This window comes from Denticeps clupeoides, chromosome 9 (assembly GCF_900700375.1).
Source record: "Denticeps clupeoides chromosome 9, fDenClu1.1, whole genome shotgun sequence".
Lineage (NCBI taxonomy): Eukaryota > Metazoa > Chordata > Actinopteri > Clupeiformes > Denticipitidae > Denticeps > Denticeps clupeoides.
Window position 1 is genome coordinate 11,038,634 of NC_041715.1, and position 23,972 is coordinate 11,062,605.

Sequence of the window (23,972 nt, forward strand, 5' to 3'; positions counted from 1 at the left end):
TATTTTAGTCAATAAAAATGAATGAAAGCAACCAAAAAAAAAGTCAAGCCAAACTACTACTGCGTATTCAAGTGCGACTACTAGTAGGGTGATTGCAGGTTAACCAGTAATGATTCTTTTTGTTATTCTGCTTGCCAAAGTTTTTAAAAAAGAAGCCTTTGTCTCTGCGGCTGGGTTGATGTGTCGTTGCTGCTCACTCTGCTGGTTCTGTCCTGAGGTTGCTGCATGGCCTCATGGGAATTGTAGTTTTTTTTTTTTTTTTTTTTTTTTTTTTTTTGGTTTGTAGTGGTCTTGAGTATTGTTTATGTTTGTTTAGCGTGGTAGCCTGATTGGCACCAATTGGAAGTTACTGAAATATTTATCTCTGGAACGACTTACAGAATACAGAAACTACACTTTTCTTAACCCTATATAAATAAATATATATACTCATATGTAAAATATTCATATTTTATATTTGAACTATTATCAAGAATGAATGTAGTGTTTTTGTCATGCTTATTATTCACAAAAAAGTTTAAAATAATCTTTTAATAATGATCGCAATTGTCAAAAATTTTCAAGACCAAAAATTAAAAACCACACCCCTTTGGGTGTGGGAGTCGCTGTAGTCAGGCCCCCACCCCCAGAGGAGTGTGTCCTACCGTGTATGTGGGAGGGGCCTGTTTGGTGCTCCTGATGAACAGACCCCCTGCTTTTTATTGTTGCTGGGGTAACAGACTCTAAAGCTCCTGATCGTAAACTTAATTTTTTTTTTTTTTTAAATTGTTAGATTGTTATGGACTTTATTTTGATGTGTTGTTTTTAACAATCATTTCAGTTTTTATTATTTGATGCCTTTTATTGTTTGTATCGCACGAGAGAGCAACATCTAAGGCTTTCTTAGTTTTACAATGAAAAACGAATAACCCTTATCATTTATGCCTTACTGTTATTTTAGGAAATAGGTGCATTGTTGCATAGAGTGTGTGTGTGTGTGTGTGTGTGTGTGTGTGTGTGTGTGTGGATGCATGAGCGAGCAAGAATACATCCCTGCATGCATGTCTAGCTCCCTCGGTGCATAGAAACCATTGAAATGAGGCTGTGAGTTCTGGTCATAGTTTATTTTTGGTTATGGTTTTCAATGGACTGGTTGCTACCTACCTTTTTAGGTGAGATGTTGACAGTCCTGTGAGTAAAAGCTTTAATAACTCAACCGAGGCTAAAACGTGCAGGTGGGAATCGTAGTTCTTAGTGGTGGTGCCGTTTGCTTTGTAATGTAGCAGACTGACTTTCTGGAAGAATCAGAGCACTTGGAAATTTGCATAGAACTAAAAAAACTTTTTTTGAACTAAAAATAAATAAATAAAATTGATGATACAGTGACCACTTTGCTAGGACTATGTTTAAGCTTTTTAAGCCTCTGAGCTACAGAGGTTGCTCTGTCATTGGTTGAGACGTAGTTGAGATGCTGATTGATTGGGTAGCATTCGGTTCACTGGTAGCGCTGGTGTAATTGGGCCAGCGGGCGTGGTAAAAGCAGCTGTTGTATACCTCATTTCTAACTCGAGACTGAGTAAAACTTTAATTTACTTAAGAAAAACAAAGATTAAAAAAAAAAAAAAAAAAGCGTGTCCTGTGAAGGAGGTTTGGCCGCTGTCCGTTTAGTGCGTGGAGTGTGTGATGCCGAGGAGAGACAAGAGACACAATAAAAGGCTTCTAATTCATCTCATCCATCCTCCATTCGGGTTTGTCCTTCATTTTTCACTTCTTTATTTATTATCATTTTATTAATAATTCACACATAATCTCCCATCACATTCTTTCATTTATTATTATTATTATTAATATTATTTTGACAATCACATCCTCTCGTCTTATTTACTTCTGAATGTAGCTGTAGCTGTTTTTTGTGTGTGTAGATGTGTGTTCTCTCCTTGGACCTTCTCTAAAGTCTCTCACTCCCTCTGTGGTAACCAAAGACTTACTAAAGTGATTGTATGGACTAACCCATCTCTTAACACAACCCTGTATTGGTCTAGTATCTGTAGGTGTTTGGTCTAACACACACACATATAGACTTACAGGGTTGAGGGGAGATGGGAAGGACAGCGCCAGCATCCCTTATAGGCATGTGGAACGCTGGCAGGGCTGGGCAACGTCTCTTTAACGCGCGCTGCGGCCGACGACTCCTCTTTGTGCTTTTGTACGCCTGTCGACTGAACGGTTTGTGCAACTATGCATCGTACTCCTCCACTCTGAACGACGCAGGTTTTTTCCGCCAGACGGATTCTCCGACTCTTCACTCGACTACTTTTTTTTTAGTGGGGGGGTTGTAGGAACTTACAAGCTCTTATCCCAAAGCAAAACTCCAAATATTGAACCAAATGCAGATACCAAAGACTTTCATTTTTCCTTCTGTCTTTATGGAGAACTGCAGCGCACGCAATAAGAGGCAGAGCCCTGACCCTGACATTAGCCCTGACCTCAGTAATTCCAAAGCTTAGATGTATATTTTGGTATTTTTTCTGAGATACTTAAGTGAAAGGAAAAAAAAAATACATTTTTGTCGTTTTTGAACTTTGTTGGGTGTATTGCTCTTCTGTCATAGCATGGAGTTAACTGCAAAACCGTCTTAATCTAGGTAGGAAAAAAAGAAAATAGTATTTTTGTATGTTTTTGGGTGTGCTCATGTGTGTGATCAGTTTCACTGCCCAACTTGTCCAAACAAGAGGATCAAATTGGAAAAAAATACAAAAAAAAAAAGAAACATGTACATACAACACATCAGTAGAAGATTTCAATTGAAAAGCAACGTGATTCATCCAGTCTTCTGATCTGCTGAGGCGTGAGGAAAGTCCTCTTCTCTAATACTGTAGAACTTACTCTCCACAAGACCCACAGTCACGTACCCGGTTTCGGTTACCGTGGGAACACGTCAGCGTTGAGATTGAATCGGCTACAACGTGATGGTTCTGAACGGAACCACTGTGTAGAAACTGTTGATGTGAATCAAGATACATGGTAGAGTCGACGCATTTGTCTGCTGTATTTTTTGTTTGTTTTTTTTTTTCTTCATATGAAAACTTTACTGTAGCTGTACAGTTCTCTTTTGTTGTAAACATCATTAAACCATTTTCAAGTGTTTTAAAATTGTGAGTTGTCTGGTGTCTTGACTACATTAGAATAACATTCCTAATCTTGTTCAGTAGGGGAACTATGGAGAATCCCATGTCAAAATTTCAGCAAAATTGATTCTCTAATGACCTATACTCTAAAGAACAATTCTGTACAGTAGCTGTGTACTGCAAACACCGTTGCAAGCGCAGCTGACTCACTAGCCTCAAACCTCAGAAAATACTTTTGCACATGACTAGTGACTAGGGGGTGCAGATTTATTAGGCAAATGAGTATTTTGTCCACATCATCCTCTTCATGCATGTTGTCTTACTCCAAGCTCTATAGGCTCGAAAGCCCACTACCAATTAAGCATATTAGGTGATGCGCATCTCTGTAATGAGAAGGGGTGTGGTCTAATGACATCAACACCCTATATCAGGTGTGCATAATTATTAGGCAACTTCCTTTCCTTTGGCAAAATGGGTCAAAAGAAGGACTTGACAGGCTCAGAAAAGTCAAAAATAGTGGGATATCTTGCAGAGGGATGCAGCACTCGTAAAATTGCAAAGCTTCTGAAGCGTGATCATCGAACAATCATGCGTTTCATTCAAAATAGTCAACAGGGTCGCAAGAAGCGTGTGGAAAATCCAAAGCACAAAATAACTGCCCATGAACTGAGAAAAGTCAAGTGTGCAGCTGCCAAGATGCCACTTGCCACCAGTTTGGCCATATTTCAGAGCTGCAACATCACTGGAGTGCCCAAAAGCACAAGGTGTGCAATACTCAGAGACATGGCCAAGGTAAGAAAGGCTGAAAGACGACCACCACTGAACAAGACACACAAGCTGAAACGTCAAGACTGGGTCAAGAAATATCTTGACTGATTTTTCTAAGGTTTTATGGACTGATGAAATGAGAGTGAGTCTTGATGGGCCAGATGGATGGGCCCGTGGCTGGATTGGTAAAGGGCAGAGAGCTCCAGTCCGACTCAGACGCTAGCAAGGTGGAGGTGGAGTACTGGTTTGGTCTGGTATCATCAAAGATGAGCTTGTGGGGCCTTTTCGGGTTGAGGATGGAGTCAAGCTCAACTCCCAGTCCTATTGCCAGTTTCTGGAAGACACCTTCTTCAAGCAGTGGTACAGGAAGAAGTCTGCATCCTTCAAGAAAAACAGGATTTTCATGCAGGACAATGCTCCATCACACGCGTCCAAGTACTCCACAGCGTGGCTGCCAAGAAAGGGTATAAAAGAAGAAAAACTAATGACATGGCCTCCTTGTTCACCTGATCTGAACCCCATTGAGAACCTGTGGTCCATCAAATGTGAGATTTACAAGGAGGGAAAACAGTACACCTCTCTGAACAGTGTCTGGGAGGCTGTGGTTGCTGCTGCACGCAATGTTGATGGTGAACAGATCAAAACACTGACAGAATCCATGGATGGCAGGCTTTTGAGTGTCCTTGCAAAGAAAGGTGGCTATATTGGTCGCTGATTTGTTTTTGTTTTGGAATGCCAGAAATGTATATTTGTGAATGTGGAGATGTTATATTGGTTTCACTGGTAAAAATAAATAATTGAAATGGGTATATATTTGTTTTTTGTTAAGTTGCCTAATAATTATGCACAGTAATAGTCACCTGCACACACAGATATCCCCCTAAAATAGCTAAAAATAAAAACAAACTAAAAACTACTTCCAAAAACATTCAGCTTTGATATGAGTTTTTTGGGTTCATTGAGAACATGGTTGTTCAATAATAAAATTATTCCTCAAAAATACAACTTGCCTAATAATTCTGCACTCCCTGTAGTTTAAAAAAAATTCAGAAAGCTGTTAATTGATATTTGTGTAAATAAAGCTTACAGATGAGAAACACTGATAGACTGACATCCACGTTTAATATGAGACTTAAGCATTATGACATTCTTAAATTCTAGAAACCATAAAAAAAAATGTCTAAAGCTATACAATATTATATATATATATAAGCCAACTGAAGCCGTAATTATTATGGGCTAGTTGGGTATTAAAAGATATTTCATCAGGTCCCATATTAATTTTTGGTCTACCTACAACAGAACAGTTACATACTCCACACTGAGCAGAGCATGGCATGAAAGCAGCAGGTACTGCAGCATTTGTAATACTTTCAAAAGGTGTGCGTTGGGGCTCCATGGGACTGGACCGCAGAGGAGAAGGTCTCATTAGGGCGCGGTTCTTGGCGGCAGGCGCCTCATTTCCAGGGATTCGTAGTCGTCTGAATGCACCTGCGTGAGAGACTGCAGACAGTGAAAATGACAGCACAGTGCAGCACAGCACATGGTGACACAACGTAATGTGTGCTCTGCTTTTAACCATCACCGTTGGTGAGCAGTGGGCAGCAATGACAGGCGCCCGGGGAGCAGTGTGTGGGGACAGTACTTTGCTCAGTGGCACCTTGGCGGGTCGGGATTTGAACCGGCAACCTTCTGACTACGGGGTCGCTTCCTTAACCACTATGCCACCACTGCCCCAAAGAAGAAGAAGGATCCGTAATGCATCCATACATAGAACTCTTGAGTTTATCACACGATAGCAACATTTTGCCAACCATTCTGACAGACCAAAAAAAATCTATGATTATGTAAAACTGAGGTTTAAAATAATAAACACTATACCCTGACAGTGCCATCAATCATTAATCGATCAATCGTTTCCTCTCATCTTCACATCATCACCCAGATATTTCTGACACCCAGTGAAGAGACTAATTGAAGGCATAGCTAGCATCAGTGGGACAAACACTGGTACTATATCGCAGTCTAGCTTTTATAATTCTGTTCAATTCAGACAAATGGACTACAAGGAAAGCTGCAGGGAGAATGGAGAATTTTTCTGTACCTCATATGTCTTTTCTTTCCGGCCCTGTGAAGATGAGATGCAACATGTTACTACAATTTTTCCTCATGCTTACATTGAAATAAAATATTGCAGATATTCCAGCAAGTTCACATTTCCCTACCCTTTTCCCTTCTGCTGTTCCTGTCTGCCGAGGCTGGGAAATGATGAAGAAGTGAAGTTAGACCACTGCGATGTACTAATGTCTGTTTTCTCGTTCTCAGACATGGGAAAACTGGAACCTGTTCTTTACAATGGTGGAGACCCACAGTCAACTGTAATGTCTTCTTCCTTATCACTGATCTTTATGGTGTTCATTTAAATTTAAGAAAATCCGCATTAGAGGTGCCGTTGTACTAGCAGTGTGTGAAATTGGAGCGACTCATGGTTATGTGTCTTGCTGAGGGACAGTTCATTCAGAATCTTGTGGTAAATCTACAGTAAATCCTCCAGGCTGCAGATTTTTGAACTTCATTCATTGATGCGCTGAAGAAACTCAGTATGATCAGTATGTTACTTGATAAGTGGTTGAATGTTGTGTTGATTTGATGTATACAAGTATTATGGTACATACAGACATACTATTTCTTCTTCTGTTCAGAAATCTTTAGTAGTATTTTGACAAAACTTGCATGATGATGTCACAGGTTAAGAAATGAGAGAAAATATTTTCACATTCTCTTCCAGGCCTGGCTTGTAGGTCACTTAAGTAAGAAAAAAAGAACCAGAACTGTACAAAATCCAACATTCTATTCAAAATACACATAACTGCCTGAATGGTAAGAACATACAGTATTTGGATTTTGATAAATACCCTCGAAATGAAAAATCTTCAAAATGTGTGTACATTCAGACAACGCAGTACACTATTGCTGAGCTCAGTGGTTGGCAGGTGTTGCTCTTGAATGGTTTCTAAGTTTGCTCCTCTGTGCCCTGTTCTCAGAGGTGAGAACTGAGAGATACAGAAAGCAGCATGTTTATCATACAAATGCCAGCCGCAGACGAAGTACAGTATATTACAGTATATTAAATCACTCACGTAACTGTTTGGTCCTGTTACTCTGGGTCATGAGTGCCAGGCGGGGACTCACCCAGGACAGGGCGCCAGTCCACCACAGTTACTATTATTTTATGAATAATATTATATTCCACTAATGGCACTCACACGGCGGGCTGTCCCACTTTCTGAGACGTTCTGAATCCCCACTGCCTCATATTCCCCTCTACCGTCAGGCTCGGGGTCCTGTTGACACAGAAGAGACCTTCCAGACAACGTCTCACAACACACATACTGGCATGTTCTGTCGCTTTGCACATGGCAGGGTGGTTTATTAAGAAAGAAAGAAAAAGATCATCTCCCTGAGCCTTTTCCCACACCTGTCTCTATCAGAATTTGAAATATGCATTAAGGCAAGATCTAGACTTAATAGTCAGTTGTGATTATTTGCAATTAATTGATTGATTTTTAATAATTATTTAACATGACCAACATGTGTATAAAATACAGTCTGTGTTCCCAGCAGCATTAATTTTCATTTGTTTTAACACATTTGCATTTAGGTTTAGCATTAATGTATAGTGTAATCACAAATATGGACCTGCATTTAAACGTTTTGTGCATTAATTTTCATTTTATTGTTTGATTTATCCATACCCATATGATTTCATCATTAATAATAGCTGGAACATCCCCAGGTCTGCACAGTGTTTGAATCATTTTCTGATAAATGGAAATAAACTCACTCTTCTGCTTCCATCCTGCGGTGCAGTGGCCCTTGCCCTAGCAAGCTGTGAGCGGGAACAGTGAAAGGAAAGGGATTGTAATTGTGAAACACTGTAGCAATGACACAATGACAAATCCTCTGCATTTAACCAATCACCCCAGTGGCACCTTGGCGGTTCGGGATTTGAACCCGGCAACCTTCCGATTACAGGTCCGCTTCCTTGCCCACTAAGCCACCATCTCCCCCAGTGAATGTTGACCTGTGTGGATGCACGGCTCTGACCTTGACCCTGAAGTACAGTGCTGTGAGTGTGATGCAATACATCAGTAGGATGCCATCCAGAATGTAGCAGGCCTCTGGGTGACTCAGCACACTGGCTTCTGGTGGACACAAACGTCACATATAAACTGATCCAGAAAGAATTCACAGAGTATCACCTATTTTAGTATTTTCCACATTTTCGTATTTTACAGCCTTATTCGGAAATGTCACGTTAATGAGCTATTAAAAAATACTTTGCTTTCTCCTGCTACAAAAATACTAAATATGTTTACTGCGTTGAATTCTTCACAATGCCCTCTATCTTAGTGTCCATAACTGTGTGTCTGTGTGTAAGACCTCACACGTGTTACCAGTCAGTGCTCAGCGGAGGTGGGTATGAATGTATTACATTTACTCCATTTTTTAAAATTGTCCATCTGAGATACATTTGTGATGTGGTTCACTCGTTGTCTTATATATCTGAACAGTGAACACCTAGTGTATGATGACACAAACACAAGATTTTTTGGATGAGTACAAAATGCTTGAGCGTCTAGGTTCACAAAAGCATTAAATTGCGACCTCTGCTTGAGACCCATCTCTCAAACTTTCATTGGAAATGTTACTGGTCTCTGTACACTGTCTGTACACTGCTGGTCTGCATAGAAATTTAAAGTGGAGATTACAGACAATGGTGCAATCTACAGTCATGACCAAACGTTTTGAAAATGACAGGTTTTCACCAAAATTGCTGCTCCCACTTTTATTACGGCTATTTGCATATACTCCAGAATGTTATGAAGAGTGACCAGATGAATTGCTAAGTCCCTCTTTACCATAAAAAAGGATTTAACCCCCCCCCCAGTCATCATTGTGTTGCATAAAAAGAGCTTCATAGGCAAGAGTATTGCTGAAACTATGATTACATCTAAATCAACCATTTATCAAATCATCAAAGGGGAGAGGTTCAAGTGTTGTGAAGAAGGCATCAGAAGGCCTGAGAAAATCCAGCAAGCGTGAACATCTGTACGCACAGTGAGGCGAAGACTTTTGGAGGATGGCCTAATGTCAAGAAGGGCAGAAAAGAAGCCACTTCTCTCTAAGTAAAACATCAAAGACAGACTGATGTTCTGCAAAAAGTACAGGGATTGGACTATTGAGGACTTGGGTAAAGTCATTTTCTCTGATGAAGCCCCTTTTGTTTGGGGCATCTGTTAAAACAATTGGCGGCAGAAAAAAAGGTGAGCGCCACCATCAGTCCTGTATTCATGTGTGGGGCTGCTTCTCATCCAAGGGAATGGGCTCACAGAGATTAAGGCCAAAGTGATAACTAAGTGGCTTGGGGAACAAAACATTGAAACTTTGGGTCCATGGGTCCAAGAGGCGGGTGGACAAACAAAACCCCCAAAATTCTGACAAACTCCAAGCACTGATTATGATTATGTCAGGGCATGTCACATTGACTCTTTGCATAAATTTGATGTAAAACTTATACTTCAATATACAACAGAAACAACTTACAAAAAGATCTAAAAAGTCTGAAGCAGCAAACTTTGTGAAAACCAGTGTTTGTGTCATCCTCAAAACCTTTGGTCAAGTTGTGCACGATTGTGCAAGTTGTCCCACTTTTAAAAAATGATTTTCATCATAGGTACACTTCAACTGTGAGAGACAGAATGTTAAAAAATGCTTTGTATAGCACTGTAGCACTGTATATAGCATTTCAGACATTATTGTTTGACAGACATTTTTCATGTCCGAAATGATAACTGTTTTTAACAGTAAGTGTTGTTTAGTATTGTTAATATCAAGTATCATTTTAGTATGTTTGAATTCAATACAGTTTAATAGACTACAAAATAGGAAGTTACTCACTACTTATTTGAGTACTAATTTCTACTAGTACCTTAACAATATACAATATATTATATTATAATGCAACCATAGTTTTACTTGAATACTGTTCTTCAGCACTCAGCACCTACTACTGGCCCTCCGTTTTAGTAATATAATGAATTGCAAATTGAAGGTCTCCCCCTAACTTAGAAAGGATGGGGAGATCTTAACTTCTCTGTGGCTGCAGCACTGCTTATCTACTTTGGTGGCTTTCTGTTTTCCACACCTGCTGAGCGCTCACCAGCCAGAGAGCTACAGAGAAAGATGAGTGCGCACACACCACGCACATATGCACATATGTGTGCATGCATTTACGTAAACACACATTCACTTCTTTTTACGTCAATGTGAGGTCCTAAGGGAAACGTATATATCATAAAAAAGTAACAAGCCTGTCCAAAAGACTATAACTTATTTATTTGTTTATAACATTATCTGCATCTTGTAAACATTTTTAATGCAATTACATTTTGGCATTAACAGCAGCCCGAACCTGTGAAGAACAGTGGGTCACCAGGAACAGGCCTGGAAATCACAACACACACATACGCTCTCGACATCCACACCCATCTGCAGCAGCACTAACCCCACAGATGGCAACAGAAATGTGCTTCGGTTCGTCTTCAACCACACATTTCTCTCTCTCTCTCTTTATATCTCTCTTCCTCTCTGTCTCTGACCCCCCACACTTTCCACTGCTCTGGTTAAGTTTAGAGAGATTCTCTTCTCTCTGTAGGGCAGCTTTATTTCAGGCCCTTTTGAACCAACATCAAAGACAGACACAAACAGCTCTCTCTCTCTCCTAGTTTTAAGACTGTTCAAAGTTAAAAACAAATAAATAAACAAAAAAGAAATATGTCAGTAACCAATCAGCTAATTCACTCACTCACTGCTCACTGTCCATCAACACTTATTCCAAACCAGGGTCACGGTGGCTGGAGCGGGGTGCAGGGCACAGGGAGGGGGACGCCAAGCATGGTGGGACATCAGCCCACCTCATGGTGCGCACACACACACACACACCCATATGGACAATTTCGAGTTCCCAGTCCACAAGGGTGGTAGTAGCCTAGGAAGAAATGCATAGGAAATAGAGCTGCTGCACGTAAGCTTGAGTGCACAGGAGGACGATGGCGATAGTTACAAATGACTTTTGCTTTGTAGTTGTGGATATTACAGTAAAAACAAATCTTTCCTGTAACATCTTGCTCCGTTAAAATCTCAAAGGGGACAAGTGCAGCTTACTTATGTTCAATTTCTTTTTCTTTTAAAAATTAGTAGGTTCAGCCTATATATTGGTGCGCTCTATAGTCCAGAATTTACGGTAGTCCTAGACTAAAAAAGGAACTGCGAAGTTAGGTTTATAAATGATGAAATAAAAAATTAAAAAAAGTTTTCTGTGGCCTGAAACCCTGCAGGGCGGGGTTCCACAGAAACCACGCCCCTTCTCATGCATCAACTACAAACAGACAACCTTCCTCGTAGTCTGAAACAGAATGGTCGTTATGTTTTTTCCATTTTTGTAATTTAGCAACATGTATTACCGACTAGCATGTGGCAGACTAGCAAGTGACATTTTCTGTCACTTTTATTTGTGTCGTCACAGATAAAACTAACACCAAACTAGCACCACAATGTGTGCATAAAAGGCATAAAATGTCTGAAGTGTGGGACCTTTTTACGCTACGTAATGTGGACAACATAGTGCAGTGTATACACTGTAAAACGGACCCGGCTTACCATAAAAGTACTTCGTCAATGCTACAGCACCTTAACCAAAATCATCCTCACGTAAACCACATTTCTCCAAGCGGACTCGGAGCTTCTACAAGGTATTGTATTTTTATGATTGCTAACTAACATTAGCGCTTCTTAGAACATACATTATTTGTAATTATTTGGGTTATGAGTCGATAGTGACGAGGCATGAGATCTCACTCATGTAATTCATCCGTCCCCATCTCTCCCTCCCACGCGCCACACACACACTGATAGGTTACATCTCAAAACACGCCTTCCCCATACATAAGGTAGTAATAATAAATGCAACAGATGGACAAATCTACATTCGTTAGCAAATAGATTTACTTTTGGGAGAGTTTATAGCATTTGTTGCACAAATCAATGTTTTTTTTTTCTTCCCCACAGTACATCACAGCGGCGCAGGATTGTACATGCATTGCACACACATGCATTAAGACAAGTTCTCTCTCTATATATATTTTGCACATAACATTGCACAAAGACAAACATTGTACCTGCCTACCTCATCTGGATACAACTGGAAACTGAACTGTATTGTTTAAGTTGGATTATTAGTAATACTTGAATTGTTTATTTATATTTTCTTTTTACTCTTTTGTACCTTTATAATTTCTTTCTCTTTGCTCTCAGCTGGGCTATAGCAGGGAGTACACCCCTTTTTCCTTTTTTAAATTAAAATAGAACTAAGGACAAATAGGCTAACCTATGTTTCATAGTTTTTTTCATGTACATAATGAATGTTTCACAGAAAGTTTGATTAAATTGGCTTAGTTCTGGAGCCAGTAACCCAAAATCTAATAAAAGTATTGAGTTTTATTTAGAGGTGGGCATAGATTAATCTAGATTAATCTCACTACAATCTTGGAATTAATCTAGAGTAAAAAAATTAATCTAGATTAATCTAGAGTAAGAAAAATTTATCTAGATTTAGATACTATTAATCTAGATTCTAGATTAATCTACATTAATCTAGATTCATCTAGATTAAAATGGCTAATTTGAATTCTGCCGAAGGCATTCAGAATATGTGTGCTACCCAAATAATGACTAAAAGTAAGTCTTTGAGAACGGGTTTCTCAAGCCAGGTGCCGCATTAGACCAGGGGCTCATCTCCTGTTTCCAAAATGCATCACAAACTGCTTGAGAAAGCTGTTCTACTATGATAATTGGTGATGAAAATAAATTATGTTCAATAAGATGTACTTGTGTTTACCAACTGTTTATTCAGTTAAATAGCTGCATCCATGTTAGCACGTCACGTTTGATGTGGTAATTTCACAGTTCGAAGACTCGTTCTCGCCCCCTACAGTGCAATTCGGCTAGGTATACCTCCGCGCTAAAATGTCAAGGTGAAAGTCATCATAGTGTACCAGTTCTTCTTCAGCGTTGTGTAACTTTTTGATTTCGTTTCTTGAACCACAAATGATGAGCTGACACCCAAGAGATTTTCTGTGCAAAGTGTATTCTGTACAAAAAGCAAGGTCACGTCAGAACATCGCGTCTTTCTGCACCTCTCTCTTCTCTCACAACTCACGCCATGTGTCCAAGAGAACTGAACATTAACATAAAGCATTCACAATTTACAATACTGCATTCCTGTACAAAAAGCAAGGTCATGTCAGAACATCGCGTCACACATCGCGTCTTTCTGCAACTCTCTCTACAATATACAGTATTAAAAGAACATAAAAAAATTCACAAAATAACACACATGCAAAATATTCCTAATATGTACATAAATTAAAATGAAAGAAATAACTTTTTGCACACAAACCCCACGCACCTCTCACAGCTCACGCCATGTGTCCAAGAGACCTGAACCGGGTCTCAAAAACAAAATAAAAGTCTTTAGGAAATAAGAAAATAAAAGACACAAGAAAGAAGAAATATAATTATAAATCTAACCATTTAACTCCGGCACAATAGCTTGCGTAGTATAGACCCAGGTCCCAAGCCAACTTTGTGAATAGATTAACAGCGATATTTTTTTAGCGCCGATAAGAGTCTCACGTTAACGCAGCACGTTAACGCCGATAACGGCCCACCACTAGTTTTATTAAACTTTTTTTGTGAGGAATAACAGCCAATTGCTTGCTCATTTTAAGAGGATTTTCATGTTGCATAACACACTATTGATAGAGTTGTTTAAAAACGCAAAAGTATGAGTTATCCCATTAATCGATGAAAAAATCGACAGAATACTTGATTCCAAAAATATTCGATAGTTGCAGCCCTAAAAAATTGCACTTACTCAGTTTGGAAGCTTGAGTTTAAGATCAGCACTACATACATAATACTAGCTCTATGTCTGCAGCTGTGTCTGTGTTACAGGGTTGCAGTAGCTTTATGACGCTGCCCACCACACACTGCAGGGCTCTGAAGCTCGCTTCATAACTGGGCTCTGCAGAATGAGGACTGTATTACATGTAATTAAAAGTACATCATGTGAGCATGAAAGAATGTTCAAAGTGCAGATTTCAGGTAAGACAAAACTGGTAGCAGCGTTGACGAAGTTCGAAATAAGTACAGCCCACCTCTGCTGGTGCACTAGATGCATTTGGCCGGTTGTGGTGCTTCTTTAATTTGTTTTATTCATGCCAAATGGTAGAATAAAAAAATGGGCCCATTGACTCGAAACAAATTGTTTCTTGTTGTCTAATAAATTACCGTAGTTCCTTCTTTGTTATTTCCATAAACTGTTGCACATGAAGGAAGACTGCAGTTCATATTAATGAATGTAAATGATTTTATTTATAGAATTAATTATTTAATAATAGAATAACATTTTAATATTCTAACTCACTAAAACAACTATTTGTATTTGTACAAAAAAAAAACACCCGTGAAATGTTAAAAAGCACTGTAAGATGCATTTTATATACAGTATTGAAAATGTAAACTAGTTTTATGCTCTTCAAGGCTTCCTTGCTATTGTGTTCATGTCTCATTCAGCACCCTCACCTGCCATTAGAATTTGAGTTTAATGTTGAATTAACATCTCATAACTCATAATAAATCTCATGTACTTGAAAAGGCAGATGAGTTACAATGGACATTAGTATTGGATAAATAGGGCTTCTATTTAACTGCCCTTAGCCTTTTAGAAACTTACTGAATATAATTTACTGAATGGTATGTAGAGGTGGAGTAAAGGCTGTACAGCAATAGCCGCTCTACAATCAAACAATACCCTCTTATGAAATTTGCTACAAAGACAAGGTCATGCTCATTTTTGTTAAGACTTCTTTAGATTCTAACACGATGTCCCCTGAAATAATTATTCTACATCAGTTGTAGTGAAACATGTCCACCCAGTTTGTAGTGATTAGGATGGATTAGGATCAAACATTCATATGCACAAAGTCTTCATATACAAGTCTTTATGGAAGTTCATCTCTATGCTACCTATTTTAGAATACCAGCAGATGGTGGTCTCCCAACAAAAGGCCCTTACCTGCCGAATGAACCACGAAGGTGAGGACCAGCAGGTCACCTGTCCTCAACTTTCTTATCATCCTGCCACCAGCGTGCCCCTCGCTCTCTGGACCCTGCTCGGATGCTCGCCACTGGCTTCCTTCCTGTTGCTGTCTCTCGCCCCTCGATGGCTCGTTCTCTTGAGGTCCCTGGTTTGCACCTCTTGCCCTGCTGACAGGAAATGGCTGTGAAGGGCTGCTCCCCCTGGTGTCACCACTTGACCCTAATCTCAACATCTCGGCACATGTCCCTCGTCACCTTTTTTATTCCCCCTGTAGATTGTTTCTTTCTTTTTTCTTTTACTAATAATGTTTGATTTGACCTAAAAACTAATTTTATTGATGCTCTCCTGTCGTTACCCTGTTGCATTTAACAAAAACAGATGGTATTTTTATGTTGAGCACAGTTTTGAAGTTTTTTGTGTGTGTGTGTTTACTTGCCAGTGATGACAATTATGGCTAATACAAGAGCGGAAACAAAGGCACCTCACATCAAAGGGGAGCAGATCTTCAAAAATAATGAACCAGCTCGAAGTGCAAGAAACAAAAGCCGATCAGACGTCCCAATTTGTTTTTTATTTCTTTTAAAATGGTATGAAGTGGCAGAACTGGTTGTCTTGGTTTGGAATTTTGCAGAGATCTCAGAATCCGAAACACCTTTCAACCCGAATGTGAACAATTAAATTCTTATACCATCATCAGAAAAGAGTGGTTACCGTCGACGTGTTACATGCAGGCAGCTAAACCGACAGTGATGCACAACAGATAAAGGCCACATGCTTCAGTGCGTTTAAAAGAACATTTTATTTTCACTCAATGATTTCAAAAAGTCTAATAAATTGTTAAGTGTTAAATTTGTTGGATTCAGGTGCAAAATTATTTCTAAACTTTCTGGGGAAATGAAAACCATAAAAATAGGATGTGGGAGTAAACTGGATGTCAAAATTGTTGTGTGTGTGTGTGTGTGTCTGTCTACCGGTTCTATATATATATATATATACACACACACACACACACACACACACAGAACAAGGGTCCAGCAGAGGAAGAAGAAGATTGTAAAGCTTCTGGGTCTGACCACATTTTTTTTTTTCTATTTCAATAAATTGTCAACTTTGTATCTTGCTCCTGTTTCTTTTTGGGTTTTGAACATCTCTTTACATTCTGATTATAATCCACCAGCGCAAAATGCTGCATTGATGTTCTTAACTCCAAGTTGGCTCCAAAATAAGCTTGCTCTGAAATATTTATACCATGTTTTTCATGTTTGTGATAAGCTGTACTTTTTATGTTATAAAATGTGAAAGTAGGGGGCTTCATATTACTGTTTAAATTTAATTTTAAAAAACTTCAAGAAAAGTATTGGTATTATAAACCCATGTTTATTGCCACATTACAAGAAGGAAGAACCTGAAGCAAGCAAACGTAATACATTACTCTACTTGCCTGTTTGCAATAGTTTAATGCAGCTACCCTGGAAGAAGTAGACCTAAAACATAATAGCAACAGTGAGAGGCAGGTTGGCTTATGGCTCATAACCCAGATCAACATCCTGAACTAACAACAACACAACGTCTTGTTCCCCTTAAAGAAAGCTTGTGTCAGATTAATCTTTGCTCATCTTACAGCAGGCTTGATTTCAAACAACTAAACATGTCTTTTTCAGATTACTTCTGACTTGCTCAGTTGGGCCATAGTTTTATATGCACTAGTGCCATTATGAATACACTTAGACTTTCCTTTGTGTCCACTGAAGTTTAGTGGCTTCATTATTATTATTAAGGGAAGGTCTGAGGTTAGGCTACACAATAGTGAATGCCTGCAGGGTAACTTGTCTAGAATACTTTTATGCTACATTAACACACAAATGTATTGATGGATGTATGTGTGTGTGTATGTATGTGTACATAACTCCACATGTGATTCATTCATAGCTTTGATGCCTTCAGTGAGAATCTACTAATGTAAATGGTCATGAAAATAAAGAAAACACATTGAATGAGAAGGTGTGTCCAAACTTTTAGCCTGTACTGTATAGAAATATAGAAGACCATGAACAGGCTGAAGTGGTGGCATTCTGACTCTGGATTGTTTCCAGAGGTGCTGAGGTCATGAGGGAGACTGTGAGGATGGGAGTTGATGTCAAGTCTGACTAGGCCACAACTGGTTTGAAGCAGTGCTGGAGTCACTGTGCTGAAACCCTGATTTAACTGGGGCCTTCGGGATTCTGGAGAGCAGCTCATGATTTCCGAATTTCATTTGTAATCCAAAGCATGCAATACCTGTGTGGCTGAGACTCCAGAGCTTTAGACTTGAAGATTTGACCACCGTCATCATTGAGATAAACTACATAAAACAGTACAGTACCTTGTACCTCAGCAAGGTACTGGGGACAGTACCTTGCTGAAGGGTGTCTAATGTGTTGTTCAAAGTGTGTTATGCCTGGTTGGTACTAGCCTAGTGGGGTAACACACTCGCCTATGAACCAGAAGACCCAGGTTCAAATCCCACTTACAACCATTGTGTCCCTGAGCAAGACACTTAACCCTGAGTGTCTCCAGGGGGGGACTGTCCCTGTAACTACTGATTGTAAGTCGCTCTGGATAAGGGCGTCTCGTAAATGCCTGTTCTGGGTTTTTGCTGTAATGCATTGTGGGCATACAGGAGTAAAGAAAAAGAAACATGTCAAGCGTCTGCAGATTTATTCCACTGCAGCAAACATGGTGGACACGAAGGGTTTAATTGGGCTTTCTTTGGAACACATGGGCAAGTTTAGACTGGTGGTATAACAGGAAGGGGACCAGGACTGTACTGTGGTTGTGTAAGGTCAGCTATGAAAGGCCTAGCACTAGATGGTGTTTAATTGTCAGGCGAACTTGGAAAGGAAGAGTGCATGGATGTCCAGAGGGGTGTCGCCTGACCAAGTCCTTGCTCATGAAGAGGAGCAGGGTGGAGTCACGTCTGCAGGTTCGGGGTTCATCCAAGGTGTGGATGAGCAGGACATTCAAGAAGTGCCCACAGTAATAACAAAGCCCTAGCAAACACCGACTAAGTTGGTCAGTTATGGAGCGATATACCAACAAACAGAAGAAAGGACCAGCGTTCCTGGAAAAGGCAAATAGTCTGTTTAATAAGGCCACCAAGAGAGCTGATCATTCTGTCATGCCAGCTCCCTCTGCAGGTCACATCAAAACCCTTTTTGAACATGAAACTTTTGAACAGCTTCATTCCACCCACTTCCTGCTGCAGGAGTGTGGAAACCTTAGGCATATGAGTAAGCAGGTTTATTTCCCCGCTTCAAGCACAGCAGCTATTCGCCACTCTCTCCTCCATGGGTTGTGTCAAAAACAGACATTAATCTGCTCTGGGCTGTGCTGGTGGTGTGACATCAAAGACAACAAAATCTTGCTTAGTTCTTGATGTTCTTGATAAGTTACTGTAAATACAGGTAAAATGAGAAGCGATGGTTTGTTGTGAGTCACCAGTCTAGTGTGATTCACCAGTCTGGTTTCAGATTCAGCATGACAAAAATATATCAATTCAATACAATAATGCAATAAGACTCTGCAGAATATGCAATAAGGCAGATTTCCCAACTTTTACCATGACCACAGACATTATAACATTTCATGTTTTGCAGATAAGATGGATTATTGGACAGCTTTAGATATGATGAGTGCAAGAAAGTACAAATCCTACCCAAGATTCCTGTTCTCCAGTCTGTTTAGTCCTGCCTCTTAAATCATGGAGTGGGGGAAGAACACAGTGAGGCTATAATTAGGACTAGAGTGTCAGCAAATAAAAGACAGGTAGCAGGGCTGTGTGAGAACATTCCACAATGTTCAGAGTTTAGGCATCACCTTGCAAATTGTCCCTCATCAGGTGGCCGAATATGTGTGTGTGGAGACCGTACGGAACTCTGGCAAGACATCTCATCTAATGACTACACTGAGATCAGGTCAAGGTTGAGTGTCAAGGTGAATATATAAAGCCTGTCACTGGACGACTATATAAAATAACATTAGAGTAATTTGTACAAACCTGTTTTTACTCAGACATGGCTCTGACAGTTTTGACTTTATTTCTGTACAGTCACTGTGTGGCTTCCTTCGGATGAGATCATTTCCATAAGCAAATATTTCATTATCTACATAATTCTTATTCTTCCAAATTTTCATAATATGTAACTGTAATGGAAAACTACACTTGTTAAATAAATACATTATTTAATTATGTGCCTGGTCATGTGGTCGATAAGGTAAACAGATTAACCATGAAATACATGTATTGTCCTTTTTAAAATAATGTTTTAATGTTTTTACTCACATCAGTTGCACAGTGCAGCAGTATTACAGTAGTGCTGTAGAAAATGTACTTATGGTGCTAACGTGACTGCAAAAGGTTTAAGCCCAATTACATAACAGCTTGTCAAAAGACGAAAGAAGCGAGCACTTTCATTGGTGACTATATTTACTAGCAAACACGTGAAGAAAGAGTTTAACACGATCTTTGTTTATGCACTTTTTCTGTCCCTCTTCTCACGTGACCTGGAATGGGTGGTCGTCACTTGTACCCACGTGACCCTGCCCCCCCCCTGCATGGGCCAGAACAGCCACCCCGGAACCCGTCCGCGGTTCCCACTGATAGCGGAGCAGAAGTGGGCCGCTCTTATCGTTTATACGCTCGTCGGTGATTTAAAAAAAAAAGAAGAAGAAGAAAGAGAAGAAGAAGTTAAAAAGCTCCGTGGGTCGTCCGGGCGCTCTGCGCATGCGCCGGACCGCCGCGCCGTGTGCGCGCTGCGCGCGGCCAGTCTCCGGAGTCCCTCGGCTCGGCCGCGCCGTGATTTACCGCCACGCCACAGCTGCCGCCCTGCGAACATGACCTCCGGCTGCCGCCGCCGCCGCGACGGAGCCCTGCCCGGGCGGCTCGCCCTCGTCCTGCTGCTGGGTAAGCGCGCTTCGGTAGCTGGCCACGTAGGAAGCTAGCTGGTGATGTTTACCGGCCTGCCCGCTAGTTTGGCCCTGGTTTTTTTGGGGGGGGCAGAGCGCCCCTGGTTACGGTCCCCTTTGCATTGTCCCATCAGTGACGCGCGGTTATGTAATCGCTGCCTACCTTCTGACCCGCTATTTTTCGGCGATCTTTATTTAAGACAAAAGCACAATTGCTTTCTGCTTCTAAGTTGTCCATGTTATTTGTTTAAACAGCATTGCATCGCAGTTTCGCCGTGGCGACCCGGCAGGCCACCACTGCTCTCCCCCAGACCAGTGATCCCGTGACCCCTGCGACCCCTCCCCACCCAGAGCGGGGCATCTACAACGTGACCGGCGACAATGGCACTGTCTGTCTGATGGCACAAATGGGTCTGCAGATGAACGTCACCTTTAAGAACACTCAGCAGAAGGTGACGTGCACGCGCACACACCAATAATCATCAATGGCTTAATGCTGATATATAGTTTCTTCTCTGGGATTATAAAGTATGCCTTCATGGTTCAGTTTCTGAAGTATGAGAACGGATTAAGTGTGACATACTTAATGACCTCGTCGTTTTCTCACGTCACGAGTTGTGGTGGCAGCTGAGCATGTTCTCTGTTGTGTTCCTGAGTGATCTACCGCGGTCTCTCTCTTCTTAGTTTTGGTCCGTAGTAGGGGTGGTAGTAGCCTATGGACCAGAAGACCCAGGTTCAAATCCCACTTACTACTATTGTGTCCCTGAGCAAGACACTTAACCCTAAATTGCTCCAGGGGGGGACTGTCCCTGTAACTACTGATTGTAAGTCACTCTGGATAAGGGCGTCTGATAAATGCTGTAAATGTAAATGACCATGTCCGCCTGTCGTTGCCCTGAACACGCAATTCTCATCCTGCGCAGACGGTCCAAGAAGTTGTGAACCTGCGGCCCAATGTGACAAGGCACCTTGGGTCATGCGAGTCTGACCGTGCCTCCCTGATTCTGATGGACGAGAAGACAAACCTGACTTTCTTCTTCTCACTGGCAAGTGTTTTATTTTGGTCTTTCTCTCTCGCTCTCTGAGCAGCATCAGGGCCGGGAGATAAAAACTCTGTAAAGGGATAAACAAAAATCTGCTCATCATTTTAACAAGTAACCGACCGAACTCTCATTCATTCATCTTGCACGTTTCCGGTCGATTCTCATTGAACACTCCTGATTCCGTCTCTGTAATCGTGACCAACCAGGTCTGGGGTTGAAGCAGGTGTGGTGGAAGGTGGAACTGTGGACCCCTGGTCTAGGTTCTACATCTCCATCTGGTGGTCAATTAAAGCCACTGCACTTTCACCGCAGTAAATGCGTATGTGAGGGGGAAGAAAGATCAATTTATACAGGATGGTTTCATATCCCTAATTTGTTTATTAATTGTTCCTGCAGAACTCTACTTCTAAAAAATACCATCTCAGTGGCCTGAACATGTCAGCGTTCTGGCCAGAAATGTCAGGTGAGTAAAAAGATGAAATTTGAATCATTGATGTATTTTATTATTACAAAGAAGTGATGTTTTTTTTTTTTTTTAAAGAACAAAATAACAATTGGACCTTTACAAATAGTTATTTTATACTCTCTAATAAATTATATAGATATAATATATAAATGTAAAACTTGCTTTAACAAATTATTTTTTGTGTATTGTCTCTATTCCATATTTGAGAATAGTCTTAGATTAATAATAAAGTAAATTATGATAAACTTGCTATTTACAGATACCTGTTTCTCATCTTTTTTTTTTTTTCTCTTTAGTGCCATTTGGTGCCGGAAACAACAGTCTAGACTATATAAGGGGAACGCTGGGATATTCCTACATGTGCCGGGAGGAGCAGATTCTGAGCGTGACTTCAGTTTTCTCCCTAAACACTTTCCAGCTGCAGGTGCAGCCATTTGCCATCAGTGGGGATCAGTTTGCGGCTGGTGGGTCATTGATAATTGACTGGTCATTGACAAACCCATTTCTACCCACCCTTCTTTCTAAAACATACTTCTGATACTGTCTGGTGCCTGACTTGTCTTAGCTTGGTGAAACAGTCCAGTAATGCAGACTGACTTGTGTAAGGGTTGATCAGTTATATTTATTATTTTGATGTTTTTTTCCAAATTTCTGTCTATTCTTCACAATTTAAATCCAATTGGAAATTAAATTAATGTTACTTGTTTAATTGCATTTTATTGGATCTATGGTGATTTAGGTCCAGTTATAAATACCCTAATATCAGAATAACCCAAACATATTTCCATTCATACAGTGAAACTGTGTTTTATTTTATTGGATGACCGAGTAAAAATAACATGTACGGGTAAATTCTCCTCTCTCAAAGCGGAGGAGTGTCAGCTGGACCAAGATGACCTGTTGATCCCCATCATCGTGGGCGCAGCACTGGCCGGCCTGGTGCTCGTCGTGCTCGTGGCGTACCTCATCGGCAGGAAGAGGAGTCACGCTGGCTACCAGACCATCTGAGCACTTCCTGTCACAAGACCTCCCGAGCTGGAAAGCGCACTGCTACGACGCACTCTTCTGTTTGCCTTTCTAGGCTGTCACCCCCATAGTCTCCGTTTTCTCCATGTACCCGGTGCCTCAATTTTTAGAGCTTTTGTTCTGTGCCCTTTGACCCCCACACTTGTGGCTGTGCACTTTCAGGACTTTCTGCTCTGTTGTACAGAACTGGTAATATCGTATCACATGCTTACTCTCAAGTTTTGTCTATTGGTTGCGGTTTTTAGAGCACAGTATAGTCAGCCGTTTTCTTGCAGTGCCTGCTTTAGGAAATGTTCGTTTTTGGTCTTTTGCAGCACAACGATGGTGAGCGCATAGTTGGGTTACGGAGAGGGAGTGCACCGGTGCACTCAAAATGTCATTGTTCAGTAATAATGTGCACTGAGGTAATAATCACATAAAGGCATTTCAAACACTGGCATGAAATGCAGCTGACACAGTGATGAAACAATCAACGTTTGGCTGTCGCTTGTTTGGCCTTATGCTGTTCTATTATTCTGGCTGTGTTCTTTTCTCGTCTATATAGATACACACGTGGTTTATTACCAGATTGGAAAGGGATTTGTAATGACTTAGTTAGGCTCCTCCTCAACCCTCATCTGATTGGCTCCAGGGCATTTTCTCCTCTGTAGTTACGAAGTGTGTTACTGGTGAGGTTGCGTGAACGCTACGGAGAGACTGGGTTAGTTACAGGCAGCTTGGCCCGAACCGCTAGTCTTCATCGTGGTTTAACCTTTTCTATGTGGTGACAGAAAACAAAGCTAAAACTTTTATTTTTTAATATTATAGGGAAGGCCATTATTCTCTGCTATCAGCATGTAGCACGTAGTCATTGACGAACCCTTTACCGATTACCGCGGGAAGTGCATGGTAACGTAATGTGCTGAGGTGGTGGACGGGTGTTTACCCTAAACAGAAGGGATGGGTGGGGGAGCCACGAGCCCGCGTCCAGTACCGCGCGGTGAAGTTTATACCCACTCTTGATTGGTGTTTCAGGAACTGGTGGAAGTCGGGGTGGCTGACTGTGGTTTGCTGACTCATCATAAAAAAGCGTGTGACCTTTAGAAGTAATCTCGCCAAGCAGGGGTCGTCTTGGTCTGGAAAAAATGAAGACAAAAACTGGTGCTGACCAGTAAAAGCTCTTTGGTTTGCAGTTACTGACCAATTGATCCCCTGCCCTCAGAGTGCAGTGGCAATATGGATTGAAAGTGTGGGTTTGGATAGTCATCACTAGTAATTCTGTTAATTCGTTAAGAGTAATTTATTGATTAGACAACATGTGCATCACTTTTGAAATGCTGTGATTTTAATAAAAAGGGACGAATTAAAGAACTTTGTGCCTTTTTGTTCCCCTTTGGAAAAACTACAAGAAATTA

At 40.7% G+C, this 23,972-nt stretch overlaps 2 protein-coding genes across 4 annotated transcripts; one reads left to right on the plus strand and one right to left on the minus strand.

Annotated features, from left to right (window-relative positions):
• Positions 1-4,994: 4,994 nt before the first annotated feature.
• On the minus strand, positions 4,995-19,488 carry LOC114797158 (T-cell surface glycoprotein CD3 zeta chain-like). Of its 3 annotated transcripts, none has more exons than XM_028991842.1 (9): positions 19,421-19,488; positions 18,794-18,830; positions 15,076-15,263; positions 7,983-8,077; positions 7,720-7,764; positions 7,142-7,219; positions 6,101-6,133; positions 5,980-6,003; positions 4,995-5,378 (listed from the first exon to the last, which is right to left on the minus strand). In XM_028991842.1, the coding sequence occupies exons 3-9, from the start codon at positions 15,134-15,136 to the stop codon at positions 5,304-5,306; spliced, it is 411 nt and encodes a 136-aa protein (XP_028847675.1). In that variant the 5' UTR covers positions 15,137-15,263; positions 18,794-18,830; positions 19,421-19,488; the 3' UTR covers positions 4,995-5,303. The 3 variants fall into 3 exon arrangements, with proteins under 3 accessions (XP_028847675.1, XP_028847676.1, XP_028847674.1); XM_028991843.1 differs by having other exon boundaries at positions 4,995-5,366; positions 7,983-8,080; XM_028991841.1 differs by having other exon boundaries at positions 7,983-8,080.
• Positions 19,489-19,706: 218 nt separating this feature from the next.
• lamp1b (lysosomal associated membrane protein 1b) lies at positions 19,707-23,928 on the plus strand. The gene is made up of 6 exons (XM_028991840.1): positions 19,707-20,041; positions 20,299-20,495; positions 20,967-21,089; positions 21,483-21,549; positions 21,849-22,016; positions 22,421-23,928. Exons 1-6 carry the CDS (start codon positions 19,972-19,974, stop codon positions 22,558-22,560), a joined length of 765 nt encoding a protein of 254 aa, XP_028847673.1. The 5' UTR covers positions 19,707-19,971; the 3' UTR covers positions 22,561-23,928.
• The last annotated feature ends 44 nt before the right edge of the window (positions 23,929-23,972 follow it).